Source organism: Tursiops truncatus, chromosome 3 (assembly GCF_011762595.2).
Source record: "Tursiops truncatus isolate mTurTru1 chromosome 3, mTurTru1.mat.Y, whole genome shotgun sequence".
NCBI classification, from domain to species: Eukaryota; Metazoa; Chordata; class Mammalia; order Artiodactyla; family Delphinidae; genus Tursiops; species Tursiops truncatus.
In genome coordinates this window covers 234,500-250,444 of record NC_047036.1, presented here as the reverse complement: position 1 = coordinate 250,444, position 15,945 = coordinate 234,500, and the positions used below count along the sequence as shown (strand labels likewise).

The 15,945-nt window shown below is 51.8% G+C and overlaps 1 protein-coding gene across 5 annotated transcripts in view; it reads right to left on the bottom strand.

Moving 5' to 3' along the window:
• The window catches only part of AHRR (aryl hydrocarbon receptor repressor), a 73,120-nt gene that overhangs the window by 18,748 nt on the left and 38,427 nt on the right, over positions 1-15,945 (bottom strand). The window contains exon 1 of one of the 5 annotated variants that reach the window (XM_033852723.2): positions 2,956-5,105. The exons of the other annotated variants lie outside the window; for them this stretch is intronic. Within the exon in view, the coding sequence (XP_033708614.1) occupies positions 2,956-3,072 (117 nt within the window). The 5' untranslated portion in view covers positions 3,073-5,105. Of the gene's footprint in view, positions 1-2,955; positions 5,106-15,945 lie in introns of those variants that run through there. 5 annotated transcript variants of the gene reach the window in all.

The window sequence follows — 15,945 nt, the reverse complement described above, 5'->3', positions numbered from 1 at the left end:
TCCCCACACTTCTAAAAGATGATGGAGAACAACAAGAATAGGTAAAACTACACAAACCTGCACCCCCATCATGATGAGAACACAGAGAGGTGATGAACTTCAAGTTACATATAAGCAGAAAAGGCAACATAAAGTCCCAGCAAGCTTACAATGACTGTTTCAAAAGAACAAAGTGTGTAATCCCTCCTCAAGAAACTAGAGAAGGCAGAGACAATACAATGTAAGGAGAGGGAAAGAAGAATTTAAAATAAGAGAAAAAACAATGAAAATTGTTTAAACAGTTAAATGATAAAGATTGTCAACAAAGTGAAAAATTGCTTCTTTAAAAAGATTAATAAAATTGATAAACTCTTAGCAAGATTGATCAAGAAAAATACAAATTACGGACATCAGGAATTTTAAAGAATACATCATTTAAAGAATACATCAATACAGATCCTACAGACATTAAAAAGATAGTGAGGAAATAATAAAAATGATACTCAAGAAATTAATTTACCAGAATTGACCCATTAGAGATAGAAACCTTAGAAGATCGATTTCCGTAGAAGAAATAAAGTTATCAAGGAACTAACCCAGGATAATGCACCAGGCCCAGATGGTTTTAAAAAGGAATTCTACCAAATCTTTAAAAATCAGATAACACCAATGCCCCATAAATCGTCTCGGAAATAGAAAGTGAAGGAAAGTTTCTAATTCTTTTTAAGAAGTATAACGCTGACACTTGATTCTGATAAGGAAAATACAATAAAAATAAAATTGCTTACTTTGACTACTGGTGCAAATATGCTAAATAAAGTATTAGCAAACAGACTTCAATTTCACATTAAGAAAAGTATACATCATGACCAAATGAATTTATTCCAGGAATGCAAAGTTGGATATCAGGAAATATTAAGAAATTCATTAATATAATACACCACATTTATAGATCTAAGGAGAAAAACCTATGATTATCTTTTTTTTTGGCTGTGTTGGGTCTTTGTTGCTGCGCGTGGGCTTTCTCTAGTTGTGGTGAGCTGGGGCAACTTTTCATTGCGGTGCGCAGGCTTCTCATTGTGGTGGTTTCTCTTGTTGCAGAGCATGGGCTCTAGGCGTGCCGGTTTCAGTAGTTGCAGCACACGGGCTCAGTAGATGTGGCTTGTGGGCTCTAGAGCGCAGGCTCAGTAGTTGTGGCGCATGGGCTTAGCTGTTGCGCAGCGTGTGGGATCTTCCCGGACCAGGGCTTGAACCCATGTCCCCTGCATTGGCAGGCGGATTCTTAACCACTGCACCACCAGGGAAGTCCCTATGATTATCTTTATAGATGGCAAAAAGCTTTCAACAAAATTCAACACTCATTCCTGATAAAAACACACAAGAAAATAGGAATTGTGGATACATCTTAACCTGGTAACATGTGTGTGCATGTTGTATGTGTGTGTGTGTCTGTCCATGTTATTCCCAAGGTAGCAACTTAATGGGGGAAAATTCTAGGTGTTTCCAGTATGATCAGGAAGCAAGGCAACTATGCCTATGACATCCCATACTGGGGTGTGTAAACTACACCCCCCGACATATAGCCTGCCACTGGTTTTGTAAATGAAATTTTACTAGAACACGGCCACACCTGTTCATTTACGTATTGTCTCGAGCCACTTTTGCACTACAACAGCAAGGCTGAGTAGTTACGACAGAGACAATATGGCCCAGGGGTCCCCAGTGCCCAGGCCGCACAGCAGGAGGTGAGCGCAGCGGGCAAGTGAGGGAAGCTTCACCTGCCGCTCCCCATGGCTGTCCGTCACTAGCATCCCCGCCTGAATATCCCCCCAACCCCATCCGTGGAAAAGCTGTCTTTCATGAAACCAGTTGCTGGTGCCGAAAAAGTTGGGGACCGCTGATATGGCCCACAAAGCCTGAAATATTTCACCATCTGGCCATTTAAAGAAAGAGTTTGCTGACTCCTGTCCTGTAGTATCTGGGGGGTGTTAACTGTTGCAACTAGAAGAGAGAAATCAATGGGAGGTATAAGAATTGAGAAAGTAAAACGATGGCTATTTGCAGATGATACCATGGTTTACTCAGAAAACCCTAGAGAATCAATGATAAAATAACTCAAAGAATTCAGTAAGCAGCAGGGATATAAAATTAAATATATATATTCAATAACCTTTACATATGAGAAAAATGACCATATTAGAGGACATCATGGTGGTTAAAACCCCATTTACAAAGAAGACCCAGGACTTGTAAACGCAACAAGAAATGTGCAAAATCGATGCAAAGAAAACGTCAAATCATCTCAACAGGGCTTGCCTGGTGGCGCAGTGGTTCAGAGTCCGCCTGCCGATGCAGGGGACGCGGGTTCGTGTCCCAGTCCGGGAAGATCCCACGTGCCGCGGAGCGGCTGGGCCCATGAGCCATGGCCGCTGAGCCTGCGCGTCCGGAGCCTGTGCTCCGCAACAGGAGACGCCACAACAGTGAGAGGCCCGCGTACCGCAAAAAAAAAAAAATCTCAACAGACACAAAATTATATGTGAACAAATGGAAAGACATCCTTTGCTCTTGGACTGAGTGACTCACCATCATAAAGATGCCCTTTCTTCCTAAGTGAAGTTCTCAACAGAGTGCGATATTGTCTGTATCAAACTTCGTTATTGACCTACAGCTGATTTACAATATTGTGTTAGTACAGGTGTACAGATATATATACATATCTGAATCACTATATATATTTTTATATACTCTTTTTCGGATTCTTTCCCATTGTGGGTTATTACAAGACACTGAGTAGAGTTCCCTGTGCTATGCAGTAGGCCCCTATGGTTTATCTATTTTATATATAGTGCAGTGTATATCACATTTTTATGGAGCCAGCAAGTTGATACTAAACATGGAAAGTAAACACGCACTAATTGTGACAAAAACACTGAAAAAGAAAGTTAGGGAAGACTGTTATTTCTTGTCAAAACATACCATCAGGCCTCCACAACTAAAGGCGTTGGGTGCTGGTGCGTGAATAGACAAGCGCGTCCGTAGCCTGGGATAGGAAGCCCAGAGCAGGGGCAAGCACAGGTGGAAAGGCGGTGTCATCCAAACTACTAGACAGAGGCGGGCTTTTCAACAGATGGTTCTCCCCTGAGATTCTGTCTGTCTGTTTAACAGGCTGAGTGTTCATCTACAGTTGACCAATATTTCTTGTCGCGGAGCATCACCCATTCCAGATCTGCGCACAGCCACCACGCCTCATTCCCTCACGGCGATGATGGACTTGGTGTGCCGCGCCGCGTTCAGGATGGCTTCATCTAGTCTCACAAGTAAAACGGGCTGAATTTCTCCCGAGCGCCGTCTCTGCCTGGTTTTAGTACAGGGTTCCTGACCGCACAGAATTAGCTGCCCCTTCCCTCATTTTGTGTGCTCTGGAATGGCTCTGGAATGGTATTTTCTGTCCCTTAGAGGTTTACCTAAAATTTGCTTTTAAAACAAGTGGACCAGATACCAGAGAGGCAAGAGTCTGAGCAGCTGCCACCCTGGTCAGTGTCCCCTCAGCTCCTGCAGCCGGAAGGCTGGAGACTCCACTGTCCAGCCCTGCCCCAGCCGACCCGCAGCCCCGGAGGCTGCTGCGTGCTCAGGCTTCTGCCTCCTGCCTACATTCTTCCAGTTAATTTTGTTGCAGATTTTCTGCCTTCTCCGTTTCACATTAGGACGGCACCTTTGTTTCAGATGTGTGTGTTTCTCTGTCGTTGGGTGTCGGGGGCAGCGGGGACACGGAGCTGCTGACTGGTGTCCGGCTTAAACGGAGGTCGTGTGTTCTGCCCAAAGTGACATCACACCACACACCATTCACGAGGAAGCCCCCTGGAAAGGGACGCAGTCTCACAGCCTCAAACGAGACAAAGCCACAACTTAGCCATTAGAGTATAACTCAGAGAAGAAACGTCGCAGCCCTCAGGAAAACATACAGCAAACACTCGACAAAGATCTTATTCAAGAGGGAAGCACTGAGACATTAAACCAGCCTAAGACGTGTCTGAGACACTAGGTGCTCACAGGCAGCTGGGATGAGATTGCTGCATTAGATGCGAAATTAAAATCCCCCTGGGTGATCCCTGAGCAGCCCTGTGCCCACATGACTTGAAGAGGAGGTACCACCCAACTTTTCACTTTATTTCAAAATTCTGGACTTTCTGACACACAGGTTCAAACACCCGGGTGGTGACTTTGCAATAGGATTTAGACTCTGTGCTGAGTTTTCTGAGCAAGAAACAAACCCAAGCCTCACATAGCCCCCAGCTGCACCTCTGCCCTAAACGGTGTGGCACTGGTGACCACATCTCATCGCAAAGCCCGTTATCACTCACCCACCCCAAACCCCAGTGAACTGAAAATCGACGCTGGGTGACACCCATGTCCACCGGAACGTCTCCAGAACCAGACAGACTGTGTCATTTGTTACTGTAATTCCTGTGCGGCTCCCGGGAGAAGTGTCTGGTCCAACTGTCCTCACGTCTTTGAGCCGCAGATGCAAAGTCCAGCGTTTGCCTGGATCTCATCCCAGTGGGCTAGTCACGAGTCTGTGAATACACCAACCCCCAGTGTTTCTTGGTGCGGGGGGAACCTATGAAACATTTGCGATGTTCTATGGTTAACAAAAGGCCCAATTTTCCTATATGTTGACTGCCTCTTTCCCTCCCACTGTTTGGGTCAATCACTAGGACATGAAGCAGACCCCGAAGAGCCTCGTCAGTGAGTCCTTCCCACCCAGACTGGGTACCAGCCCGGAGATGGCAAGTCCTGTGCCAGCCCGGAGATGGCAAGTCTGGACAGCACTTCTCACAGTTTCTGCACCACTTCAGAGATGCTTTACGTAAAAACAGAAAACCTTCGCATCCACTTCCACCGGTCTGGAGGATTTCCTGAAGCGCTGTCAGTCTCAGAATCGGAGATGAGGCTGGGCCTCTGAGGCTCAGATTCCTGTGCCCCTCAGACACTGACCCAACTGAGACACTGCACTTTGTTAATGCCAGGTTTTCTTATATTGCGGTAAAATCTATGTAACAGAAAACTCACCGTTTTAGCCACTTTCAAGTGCACAATTCTGTGGCACATTCACGTGGTTGTATGGCCGTCACCACCATCTCCAGAACTTTCACATCTTCCCAAACTGACACTCTGCCCCCCCCCAGCCCGGCCCCGCCATCTACTCCCTCCTCCAGGGACCTCCTAAGTGGACTCGCGCAGGACTGGTCCTTCTGTGACGGGCTTGTTCATTTAGCACCACACCCTCCGGTGCATCCGTGTTGAAGGATGTGTCAGAATGTCCTTCCTCTTTAAGGCTGACTAATACTCCATTGCACGTACAGACCACCTTTGCTTATCCGTCATCGCTTGATGGGCATCTGGGCTGCTTTCGGCTCCTGGCTCCCGAGGACGATGCTGCTGTGAACAGGGGCTCCAGCAAGACGTGAGCACACTTTCGGGAAGGAAGGTGTCTAAAGCAAGGAGGAAAGTCCACAGCCTTCTCCCCCTGCAACACTGCCTGGGAGGAAGGAGGCGTGTGATGGGGCGGACCTGCCGCCAGCTCAGAGCTGGGAGTCTTTCCAGAATGAGGACGGTGCCTGTGTTCTCACTGGCCCTCCTGCTCTGGCTTCAAGCGCCTCACCTGGGAAACCCGGGGTTCCTGTGCTGCTGGGATTTGATCTGAATGGGCACCTGCCTCCCTCCCTGCCCCGTGCCCATGCCCAGCGGGGTCTGATGGCCGAGACCCCGGGGGCTGGTGCCGCCCATTGCGGCCGTGACTGTGACCCTCAGACAAGGGAAGCCAGCTCTGGCCTCCACAGGCCTCGCGTCTTATTGGGAGCCGGCCGCAGCGCCCCAGAACGGGGCCCTGCAGGCTGCCGGTCCAACACCCTCCCTCGGGGCTCTGCAGTGCCCCTCCGCCAGGGGTCTGGGCAGAAGCAGGGTGGGTGGCGCTGGATCCACCTCGGGACTGTCAGGACACAGCATCCATCCTTCTTACAGCCTCAGCTCAGCGCTGACCAGGGAGAGATGACGTCACCAGTGGCCATGCGGCCCAGGTGACTGAGCCCAGACACCTCATGGGGCTGGGCAGTGGTGGCCGCGAGGGCCTTGCGCCCTCCCCCGGGCAAGCTGCAGACTCGGTGCATTCCCCCCCAGCCCCCCGGCAGCGGGAGGGGGCGAGGTGGGTGCTGGCTGTACCACCAGCCCTCGCACAGCATTTCCCATTTCAGAGACTCATGACATCCCACTAATAATAGTCCAAAGACCAAAGAAATGTTCAGGGTTTGAGTATATAAAATGCCGTCTCAAAAAAGATTTTACGAGATTAGTCATGACCAAAAACAACCTTAATTTTAACTCCTAAGGCAGAAATTTAAAAAAGCAAAAAGCCCATAAAGTGCTGTTTGCCGACCCATATGGATTCAATATCAGATTGACGTTCTGGTCCAGAACCATCACGCCAAATACTTTTGCACATGTGGGACCGTCTTTCAAATATGCGTCGCAAACATTTGTTTGTTTTCTCTCTCTCTCTTTTTAATCCTACAAGACTTTTGTGTTTTTTTAAACATGGTACATGGAAAATGAGATCACTTTTCCAAGTGGAAAAAAGAATTTGGCCCCAAGCGGAAGGCTGCACTTTTTTAAGGGGAGAAACAAGCACATCCACATTCAATTACTTAGCAGTCACAGGACCTGCACCTGCCACTGCAGGGCCTGCCCCTCGCTCTGCCCCCCGACGCCGCTGCCCCAGCCCCTCTTCGGGGATCAAGCCAAACGGGTGAGAAAGCGGAACTTCCTTTTGCCAGCCCTTGAATATCCTGATCTCTTCCAGCCCACGCAGAAAAAATAGCTAGCCTGTACTTCAAAGATTGCTCGTCAAGGTCACGGCAGAGGAAAAAGAAGAGGGAAAAAGGAACAATTCCAACGGCCCCTCTCACCGCCCCTCCCTGGAATGAAGGGAAGTTGGGAGCTGTGCCCTCCCCTGAGAGCCGTTGCCACGGTTACAGAGCAACACCGCAAGGCCAGGGCCGCCAGTCACGCGAGCTAGTGAGGGGCACCCGGCGTGTCCGGCAGCCGCTCGGCCCTGCTGGAGCCAGATCACTCGCCGGGCCTCGCAGTGGGGCCTGAGTGCGTGCGAGGCGCTCCTGCTGGGAGCGGATCGCTGGCTGTTTATAGATCCCACAAACAGTAAACTTGGCCTTGGGCTCCTGCCACGGAGCGGCTACGGCACTTGAAAGCAGTTCTCAAAGATGCATTTGGCTGACAGGGGCAGGACCGCAAGGGTGGAGGCAGGTGCGGATGCCCAGGCCCTGGGAGCTAGACCCTCGTGCCAGCGCGGCCCCTGCTCTGGCCACCCCCTGCCCAGGGCCCTCCAGGTCCTTCTCTCCAGGTGAGTGACCTGGCTGTGGCACAGACACCTGGGCGGTGGAGGTACCTGGACAGGGAGCTTGGCCCTGGGCCCTCCAGCCTCCCTGTGGCTGGTGGGAGTGGAGCCCAGACCCGGACACAGAACGTGGCCACAGCAGACAGACACCTCTCTTCCTTCCCTGGGGGGACGCAGCTATTCCAACCGAGTGCTGCCTTTTCAGCTGTGTGACCTCGGACAAGCCAAGGGGCAGAGCAGGGCCTGAGTGACCACAGCGATCGCTGACCAGTGAGCCCTGCACAGTGACCCTGGACGGTCAGGGGCTCCTGGTGGACAGTCAGGGGGTTCACAGTGGAGCGTTCTGGGGGTCTAAAAGCCACGGAGAGGCCATGTCCAGCCAGGCCCCAGGCAGCTGAACTGCCTTCAGGGGTGGAGCCAGGAGCTGGGGGCTTCTGACCCACAGGGAGACCACTGAGTGGACAGAAAGCACGACCTTGAGGGCCTCGGTGGGACACAGCCTGGGCGTGGCGCTGCCCTCGGCCGCTTGGCGTACGGTCGGGCTGGCGGGGACTGTGGGCCAGCGGGAAGGAGGCAGGGCGTGGGCTGGTGGCCGCCGGGGAGTGGGGGTTAGGCTGCCCTTCCTGGCTGCGTCCACCTGCGGGCCAGCTCTCATGAAGCCTCTGACACTTTTATCTATGTCTGTCGCGCCCCTGAAGGAAAAGCCACGTCAAAGGAGTCTGGGAACAACAGGCTCAGCGGTCACAACGGGAGGTGAGAAAGTGTGGTTTCTCTGAGCACCAAGACCAAAGTGGGAGACAGAGCAGCCCGTGCCGCAGCCTGCTCAGCGGAGGCCCCGGAAAAGTGTGGGTGCAGGGGTGAGGACATCAAGGAATTCTCCCTGGAGCGGTCGAGCTGGGCATCCTGGGGCTGCCCGCCCCGGATCCCCGGACATACGCCGTCAGCCTCGCCAGTGCCATTCTTCAACGGCTGGGGACCCAGGGGGTTGTGCAGCCGCCACCCCTCACAGCCACCCCGAGACCCTTGCCCCTGGGCCACCCGGCCCCCCCACCCCTGCCGGCTCTGCTCTGCCCTTCCGGCCGACTCCTACTGTGCTCCACCTTCTGCGCCGGGCGACTCCGTGATTCGGCCACACGTGCTCTGGGGTTTCACACCTGCGTTTCTGGAGGACGCGTGGGCCCTCACCTGCGCGCCCGGCACCAAGGGGCAGAAACCGCAGCAGGGAGGCCCCGTCCACGACCTGCCGGGAGCCGACACCCTCGGGGCCTCCGGCGACTTCTCCCAACCAGGGAAGGGCTTTCTAGGTCTTCCTCTAGAAGAGCGACGGCCTGAACGTGAGAAAGTCTCCACTCTTGTTCCCAGTAGGTCGCCTGTGGTTCCTGAGAAGTTCCCGGCAACTGTGCTGGCTTTTCCAGAAACCACGCCAGCACGGGCCGGCAGGGGTCGGTGGCCTGCTGGGTGTCTGCGGGGTCCCAGACGCGCAAGGCCGCTCTCACACCATTTCCGCGGGATCCGTGGGCGCCACTGGGTCCAGGCTGCGTGGGTCACCTTCACAGGCCCGAGGCTGGCGGTGGGAACGGGTGAAACCCCTTCACCTCGGCGAGTCAGCACATCTGCCCGTTGGCCACCCCCTCCCCTGAGGATTTTCATTGTTTCAACCTTAGGGTCCTGCTCCAGCCTCGAACTCAGAACCAAACACGATCCAATGGGTCTGAGCCTCCCCTCCGGCTCCTTTTAAGTTCTTTTGGCATCCAGGTTAAGCACGGATGCGAGGCTTCTGCGTGGGCGCAGGGCGAGCCAGCGTGGGCTCTGTCCCCTCCCCAAAGTCAGCCCACGTCATCCAAACGGGAGTGAGCCCCAGAAAGCCATGGGGACCCCAGCTGCTCCTCACTGTGGCCCAGGCAGCCCTGCGCGGCGGGGGCGGAGCAGAGAGCAGGTAGAAGGAAGCCTCTCTATGGTCTGCTGCGACCCCTCCCCTAGCTGCCTGGGGACAGTCGGCCTGGTGGGATGACAGAGGCAAGGGCGCACCGGGCACTCACCCCTCCCTGCCCCCTCTCCACAGTCTCATGCAAACCCCAGGCCAGGGCTCCTTCCAGGTGGCCCTTTCTGAGGGGAAGCCCTCACCAAGGAGGCAAACCCGCCGGCCCAGCCCCTCCCCCCAACCCCTGCCCTCTGACCCTCCCTCCTGCCCCCAGCACACAGCTGCTCAGGGACAGAACACACGGACCAGGAGACAGCCTGGGAGATGCCCGGCAGGTGGGGCAGCACAGAAAGGAGACCAAGGATGAGACAAGCATGAATTTAAATAAATATGTTTAAGGAGATAAGAAAATCGATTAGCAAAATGAAATAATAAGAAGAAATAGTACAAGCAAATCAAGGGGAACTATTTATTAGGTATGAGAATGTAAGGAAGAAAGAAAACATTTGAGGGTGTGCTGTGATGGGTACCAACCTGGAAGATCAGTCCTGAAGACAGCAGAGAAGGGAAACCAGACAGAACGCAGAAGTAAGAGCAGCAGATGGGAGACAGTGCCCAGGGATAGCTGGGTAAAGGTGTCTCCAGAGGTAGAGCCAGTAACAGAGGGGGACAGCATTGGATGCAACGATGGAAAACAAAATCCAGATTGAAGAAGAAAGACCTCAGATGGAAAGAACTTGGAGCACCAAGCAGGCAAAACAGACGAAAAAGACACATTACAGTGCAATTCAAGAATATCAAAGCCAAGAATGTCAGGCTCACGAAAGCTCAAGAGGGAGCCGGAGCGGAGCCGCTGCAGAGAACCAGCCGCGGACCCCGTCAGCGGCACCCGCGCTGCAAACAGTGGGACAGGAGTTCCGAAGGTTGAAGGAAAAGCTCTGAACCTAAGATTCTATATCCCACCAAGCTGTTATCCAAGCACGAAGGCGCGGGGTGAGATGCAGGAAGATTTCACATCAAGACCCTCAGTGAAAGCACTGAGGGGAGGCCCTCAGAACAAGAAGCACATCTGGGGGCTGCGAGGAGGGTGACCCACATCCTGAACCTCAGGGGGGCCTTAAAAAGTCAGGAACACAGACTAGATCTGTGCCGTCCAGGATTCCACTTCTGGACAAAGTCACTGTGTCCGTGCGGGGTCTGGGGGCCTGGACGGATGCAGGACTGCTGGGGAGACGCCAGCCCTGCTAAATCTAGGGGGTCAAAGAGAAACCTGCTTGGAAAGACCTGCGCTGAAGGTGATCCCCCGAGAACGAAAGCAGAGTGTGTGACTTAAACTGGCATGAGAAAGCTCAGTCAGAATGGGGAGCTAGAGAGAAGAAAAAGAAACCAAGGAGAGTGCAGTCAATAGAAACAAAATATGAGGGCAGAAATTAGCCCCCAAACAAGAGTAATTCCAAGAAGAAACGGGCTAGACTCGCCAACTACAGGATCCCCCCACAAACACTGCAAGAGAGCCGCTTCCCAAGAAAGGAAAGCTGACGATGAAAGTACGAGGAGGGGTCCCAGCTGCAAGGACACCAGAAAGCTGAGCAGCTTCAAGGTCTGGACTCTAGCGGGACGAGGGCTGGAGTCAAACGTGCAGGATGTGAGAGTCACAGAGCCCCGGAGCCCCGGCCAGGCTTCCTGCTAGAGCGGCCGCCTGGAGCCAGGGTGGCGTGAGCTGCCAGCTGACGGCTCACAGAGCTGCTGCCCCCGGGTTTCCCCAGGTTTCAGGCGTCCGCGTGTCCCCGCCGCCACTGCAGCCCTCGCTTCCGCTCTGCCGGGGGATTGAGCTGCGTCATGGTTCTGCTGGAATCTGCCTGGCGTCTGTGCTCGCAGACTCTTCTGGGGGGAGGCGGGGGGGGGGGGGGCAGGGAATGCACTGTCCTCACTGACCGCAGGCCTGGGCCTTACCTCCCTGGCGGACGAGCTGCCCCCCCCCAGTGTCTGGTCCACCGCCTTCTCCCCCCACCCCTTCTGGAGGGGCCTTGGGCTCCAGGTCCCCAGCTGCCACTTGGTCACGGCCTGGTCCATGTGGAGGAAGTGGAACTGGGGGGGGCCAGGATGCCGGGGCTGTCCTCACTCCCCGCCGCCACTCCAAGGACAGGCAGGTACATGTGGATCCCCGGTTGGAAGCCCCCTCCCCTGAGGCACCTCCTCGTGGCCTTCCAGCCTCCACCTTCTCGTCTCCGAGCCCGGACTCTCCTGTCCTGGGTGCAGAATTTCACAGAGGCGAACACCTGGTCCTTCTCATCCTCTGTGCTGTTCACCCAGCGGGGCCTTTCAGGCTGGAAACTCAGTCCTGGGCTCTGCGAAACCTTCTGGGTTGCTTCCTTGATGATTTCCTCCCCTGTGGTCTTTCTGGAGCTCCCATTATGCAGGTCCCGTGGGGCCTGGCCATTTCCCCGACTTCCCTCTGTTATTCTCCGCTCATTCTTCACGTACGCACGGGAGCACTCTAACTCCAGACCCTTCTACGGATTTCTAGGTGTTGCTCTCATGCTTTTAATTTCTGAGCTCTTTTAAGATCTCTGAATGGTCGCTTTTACAGCTACCTGTGTCCCCTGTGTCTGAGCGGCTCGAGGGCTGTATGGTCTGCCTGTCTGGTCATCTCCACTTTGCACATCTGTCTCCTCCAAGCTGACTTTCCTCCTGGATCCTGTGTTTTGCTCCATCAGCCTCTTTCCCGGAGGGTCCAGGATCCCTGTGTGCGCTGGATTTGAGGAGCGGGTTTGGGACAGCCGACAGGAGGCCGCCACCACAAGCCTGTGCGGCCTCGGTGCCGCACGTCCTGCAGGGGGAGCCCGGACGTCTGCACTTTTAGTCCCTTATCCATATAAAGTAGCAAATTCACAGGCTCTGAGAACCAAGACGGCAGCACTGGAGGCCCTTCCCCTGCTGAGCGCCGACCCGAGTTACTGCATCCGCTCAGCACCAGAATGTTCGAGTCACGCTGGGGGGAAGGCAAGAAACCGATGCCACCTCTGAGCTGACACAAACAGCGGAGTGATCAGGTAAGGGACGCAACCAGCTAATACACCCTCCTCCATGAGATAAAGGTAGCACTTTGAAATGAAAACAACAAAAAAGATGAAACGTCTCAGAAGAGAAACAGACACTATAAAAAGAAAGAACCGAATGAGAATTTTAGAACTGAGAAATAAAATATACGAAGTTAAATTTTCACTGGATGGGCTTAATGGCAGAATGGAGGTGACAGAGAAAAGGGTCAGTAAAGGCAGATAATAGGAAGTGTCCAGGCTGAGAGAGAAAATATTGGAAAAAACTGAAGAGAGCCTCAAGGACCTGTGGGACAGTGTGAAAAGGCCTAACACCTGGGCCAGTGGAGTTTCCGAAATAAAAGAGAAAGAGGTTGGGGAGATAAAAATATTTGAAGAGTATGGCTGAAAACTTTCCAAATTTGGTGAGAGACATAAATTTATAGATTCAGAAAAAGCTCAGCGAACGCTAAACAGGACCATCTGATAAACCCAAGCACATCAACATTAAGCATCAAAAGTCAACAGAGGGGCCTCCCTGGTGGCGCAGTGGTTGAGAGTCCGCCTGCCGATGCAGGGGACACGGGTTCGTGCCCCGGTCCGGGAGGATCCCACATGCCGCGGAACGGCTGGGCCCGTGAGCCATGGCCGCTGAGCCTGCGCGTCCGGAGCCTGTGCTACGCGGCAGGAGAGGCCACAACAGTGAGAGGCCCGCGTACCGCAAAACAAAAACAAAAACAAAAACAAAACAAAAGTCAACAGAGATACTGAAATGGAATACTAATAAATATTACTAAAATCAAAAAGAAGGCAGAAAAGATGGAAACAAAAAATAGAAAAATTATGAAACGGTAGACTGAAATCCAATAATATCAATGATTACCCTAATATAAATGGCCTCACACACCAATTAAAAAAAAAAGATACTGTCAGACTGGACTTAGAAAAACAAAAAAGGTCCAAATATGTACTGCCAACAAAGGAGAGATATACATTAAATATAATAATACAAATGGACTCAAAGTAAAAAGATGAAGCAAGACATGCCAAGGAAACATTAACTAAAAGGAAGCTGGGGTGGTAACGTTAGCATTAGACAAAGCCCACTTCAGAGCAAGGACAATTACCGGGAATAAAGAGGCATCTTATATAATGATAATGACAGAAAGGTCAATTCATGAAGAAAACATAGTAATCCTAAGTGCGTTTGCGACATACGACAGAACTCCAAAACACACAGAGCAAACACTGGCAGAACTTAAAGGAGAAATACAAGGTTCCACAATTATACTAGCAGATGTCTTCCAGGTTAAGACTAGACAGAAACTCAACAAGGATATAAAAGCCACCAACACTGTCAACCAACTTGATGTGACCGGAGTTTATAGAACACCTCACCCAAGGACAGCAATCTGGTGGGGGCCCCTTCCTGGCTCACAGATAGCCGTCTCCCACGTGGTAGAAGGGGCGGGGGACTCTCTGGGGTCTCTTTTATAAGAACACAGATCCCATTCATGACCAAGTCACCTCCCAAAGACCCCACCGCCAAACACCACTGCACTGGGGGTTAGGTCTCCAATCTAGTATGAATTTGAATTCTATTAATTTGCGGGGGATACAAGTATTTGGTCCATGGCAACAACCAATGAAACCAATAGCTGTGTCTCTGAAAAAAATCAATAAGATGAATACACCTCTAGCCCAGCTGACTAAGAAAAAATAAGAGAAGATGCAAATTACCAGTGAAATGAGAAAGGAGACATAGTCACAGAACCCACAGACATTAAGAAGGCAACATGGAGCCCATGGTGCTGGACTGCGGAGGCTGGGAGACGGCTGGGAGGCGCTGTGGGGCCTGGGAAGCCACATTCTGCGGAGGGGAGGGGGCCATGGAAGAAGACTGGGCCCAGGTGCCCCAGGGGCCTTGTAGGGGGAGGGGGCGGCCTCCCAGCGTACCCGACAGCCCTGTGTGGGAGTGGGCTGGTAGGATGAGTAGGTCGGCTGGTGGTGGGCCCGGCGGGGCCCTGAGGGGCTGCCTGCGAGCTAGCGGCCCCTGCTGGGTACATGTGAGCTGGAGAGCTAGAGGAAAGAGCTCACCACCCTGAGGCGGGGGGGGCGGCGGGGGCCCTCCTCTGACTTTTCCTTCTCCTTATGACTTTCGGAATCAAGTTTGTGTTTCACATCCTCACAAAAGGATAGTAAGTGAAATCAACAAAGATAGGAAGGACCCCCGGAACGCCACACTCTCGGAAGACCAGTCACACCCAAACTGAGGGGTTCTCTGCAAGACGACAGGCCAGTGCTCCTTGGGAAGTCAGTGTCCCAGAACCCCAGGGCAGGCCAAGGAACGTTCTAGATTAAAGGAGGTGAGAGAGGCAGGACAGCTAAGCATGTGACGGGGTTCCTGTTGGCACAAACGGGGCACTGGGACCGTGTGGGAGCTGAGTCGGCTATGGACACAGTCACAACACGGCCTCAGAGCCCTTGGTCCGGCATCTGTGCCCAGGCCGTGGGGGGCATCCTGGTTTAGCAAATGCACCGAGGCCTCTAGGAGTAAAGGGCATCACGCCTGCCACGCACCCTAAATCGGGTCAGAAGAGAAAATGAGTGTGGAGAGAGGGCAAGTGCTAACACGGAAACGTCTGGGAATCTGAAAAATTCTTTGTACCGCTCTGTCAACTGTTTCGTAAGTCTGAAATCACACCGAAATAATAAAAGAAGAAAGAGGTTAAGAAAAAGCAAAAGAAAAGGGCAACTGGAAAACCATGGACAATTTTGTACCCATAAAATCAATAACATAGATGAAATAGACCAACTCTTTGAAAGATACAAACTACTAAAGTTCACACGAGAATAGATAACCTGAATAGTCCTTTATCAATTAACAAAACTGAATTCATACTTTAATCTCCTATGATTAAAACTATGATTTGAATTATTAAACTTCTAAAGAAAACTCCCAGACCAGTTGTTTTCTCTGCTGAATTCTAATAAGCATTTCAGGAGGAAATAATACCAATTCTACACAATCTCTTTCAGAAAAGAAAAGAGAGGGGAACACGCTCAGATAGTTTTATGAAGCCTCCACTAGCATATGACCCCACAACCAGACAAGAAAGAAACAAAAGTGTTTCTCATGAACAAAAATCCCCACAAATATTACCAAATTTAATCCAGCAATATATAAATAAGATCTATCCTGGGCATGCAAGGTTGGGTCAGCATTTGAAAATCGATTAATGTAATTCACAATATTAACAGACTCAGGAAGAAAAATCATGATCATCTCAATAGACGCAGCAAAAGCAGCTGACAAAACGAATCCATTCATAATAAGAACTCTCAGAAAACAAGGAATAGAGGGAAATTTCTTCATCTGATATAAGGCATCTATAAAAAGCAAAACAAGCAAAAGACTGAAGTTTTCTCCCTAAGGTTAGGGAAAGGCAGAGGTGTTCGCTCTCACCTCATCTACTCTGTTGCACTGGAAGGCCTAGGAGTGCAATAAGGCAGGAAAAATAAAGCATGCAACTTGAAAAGTAGATAAAAGCTGTCTCTATTCTCGGAAAACATGATGATCTACGTAAAAATTCCCACAG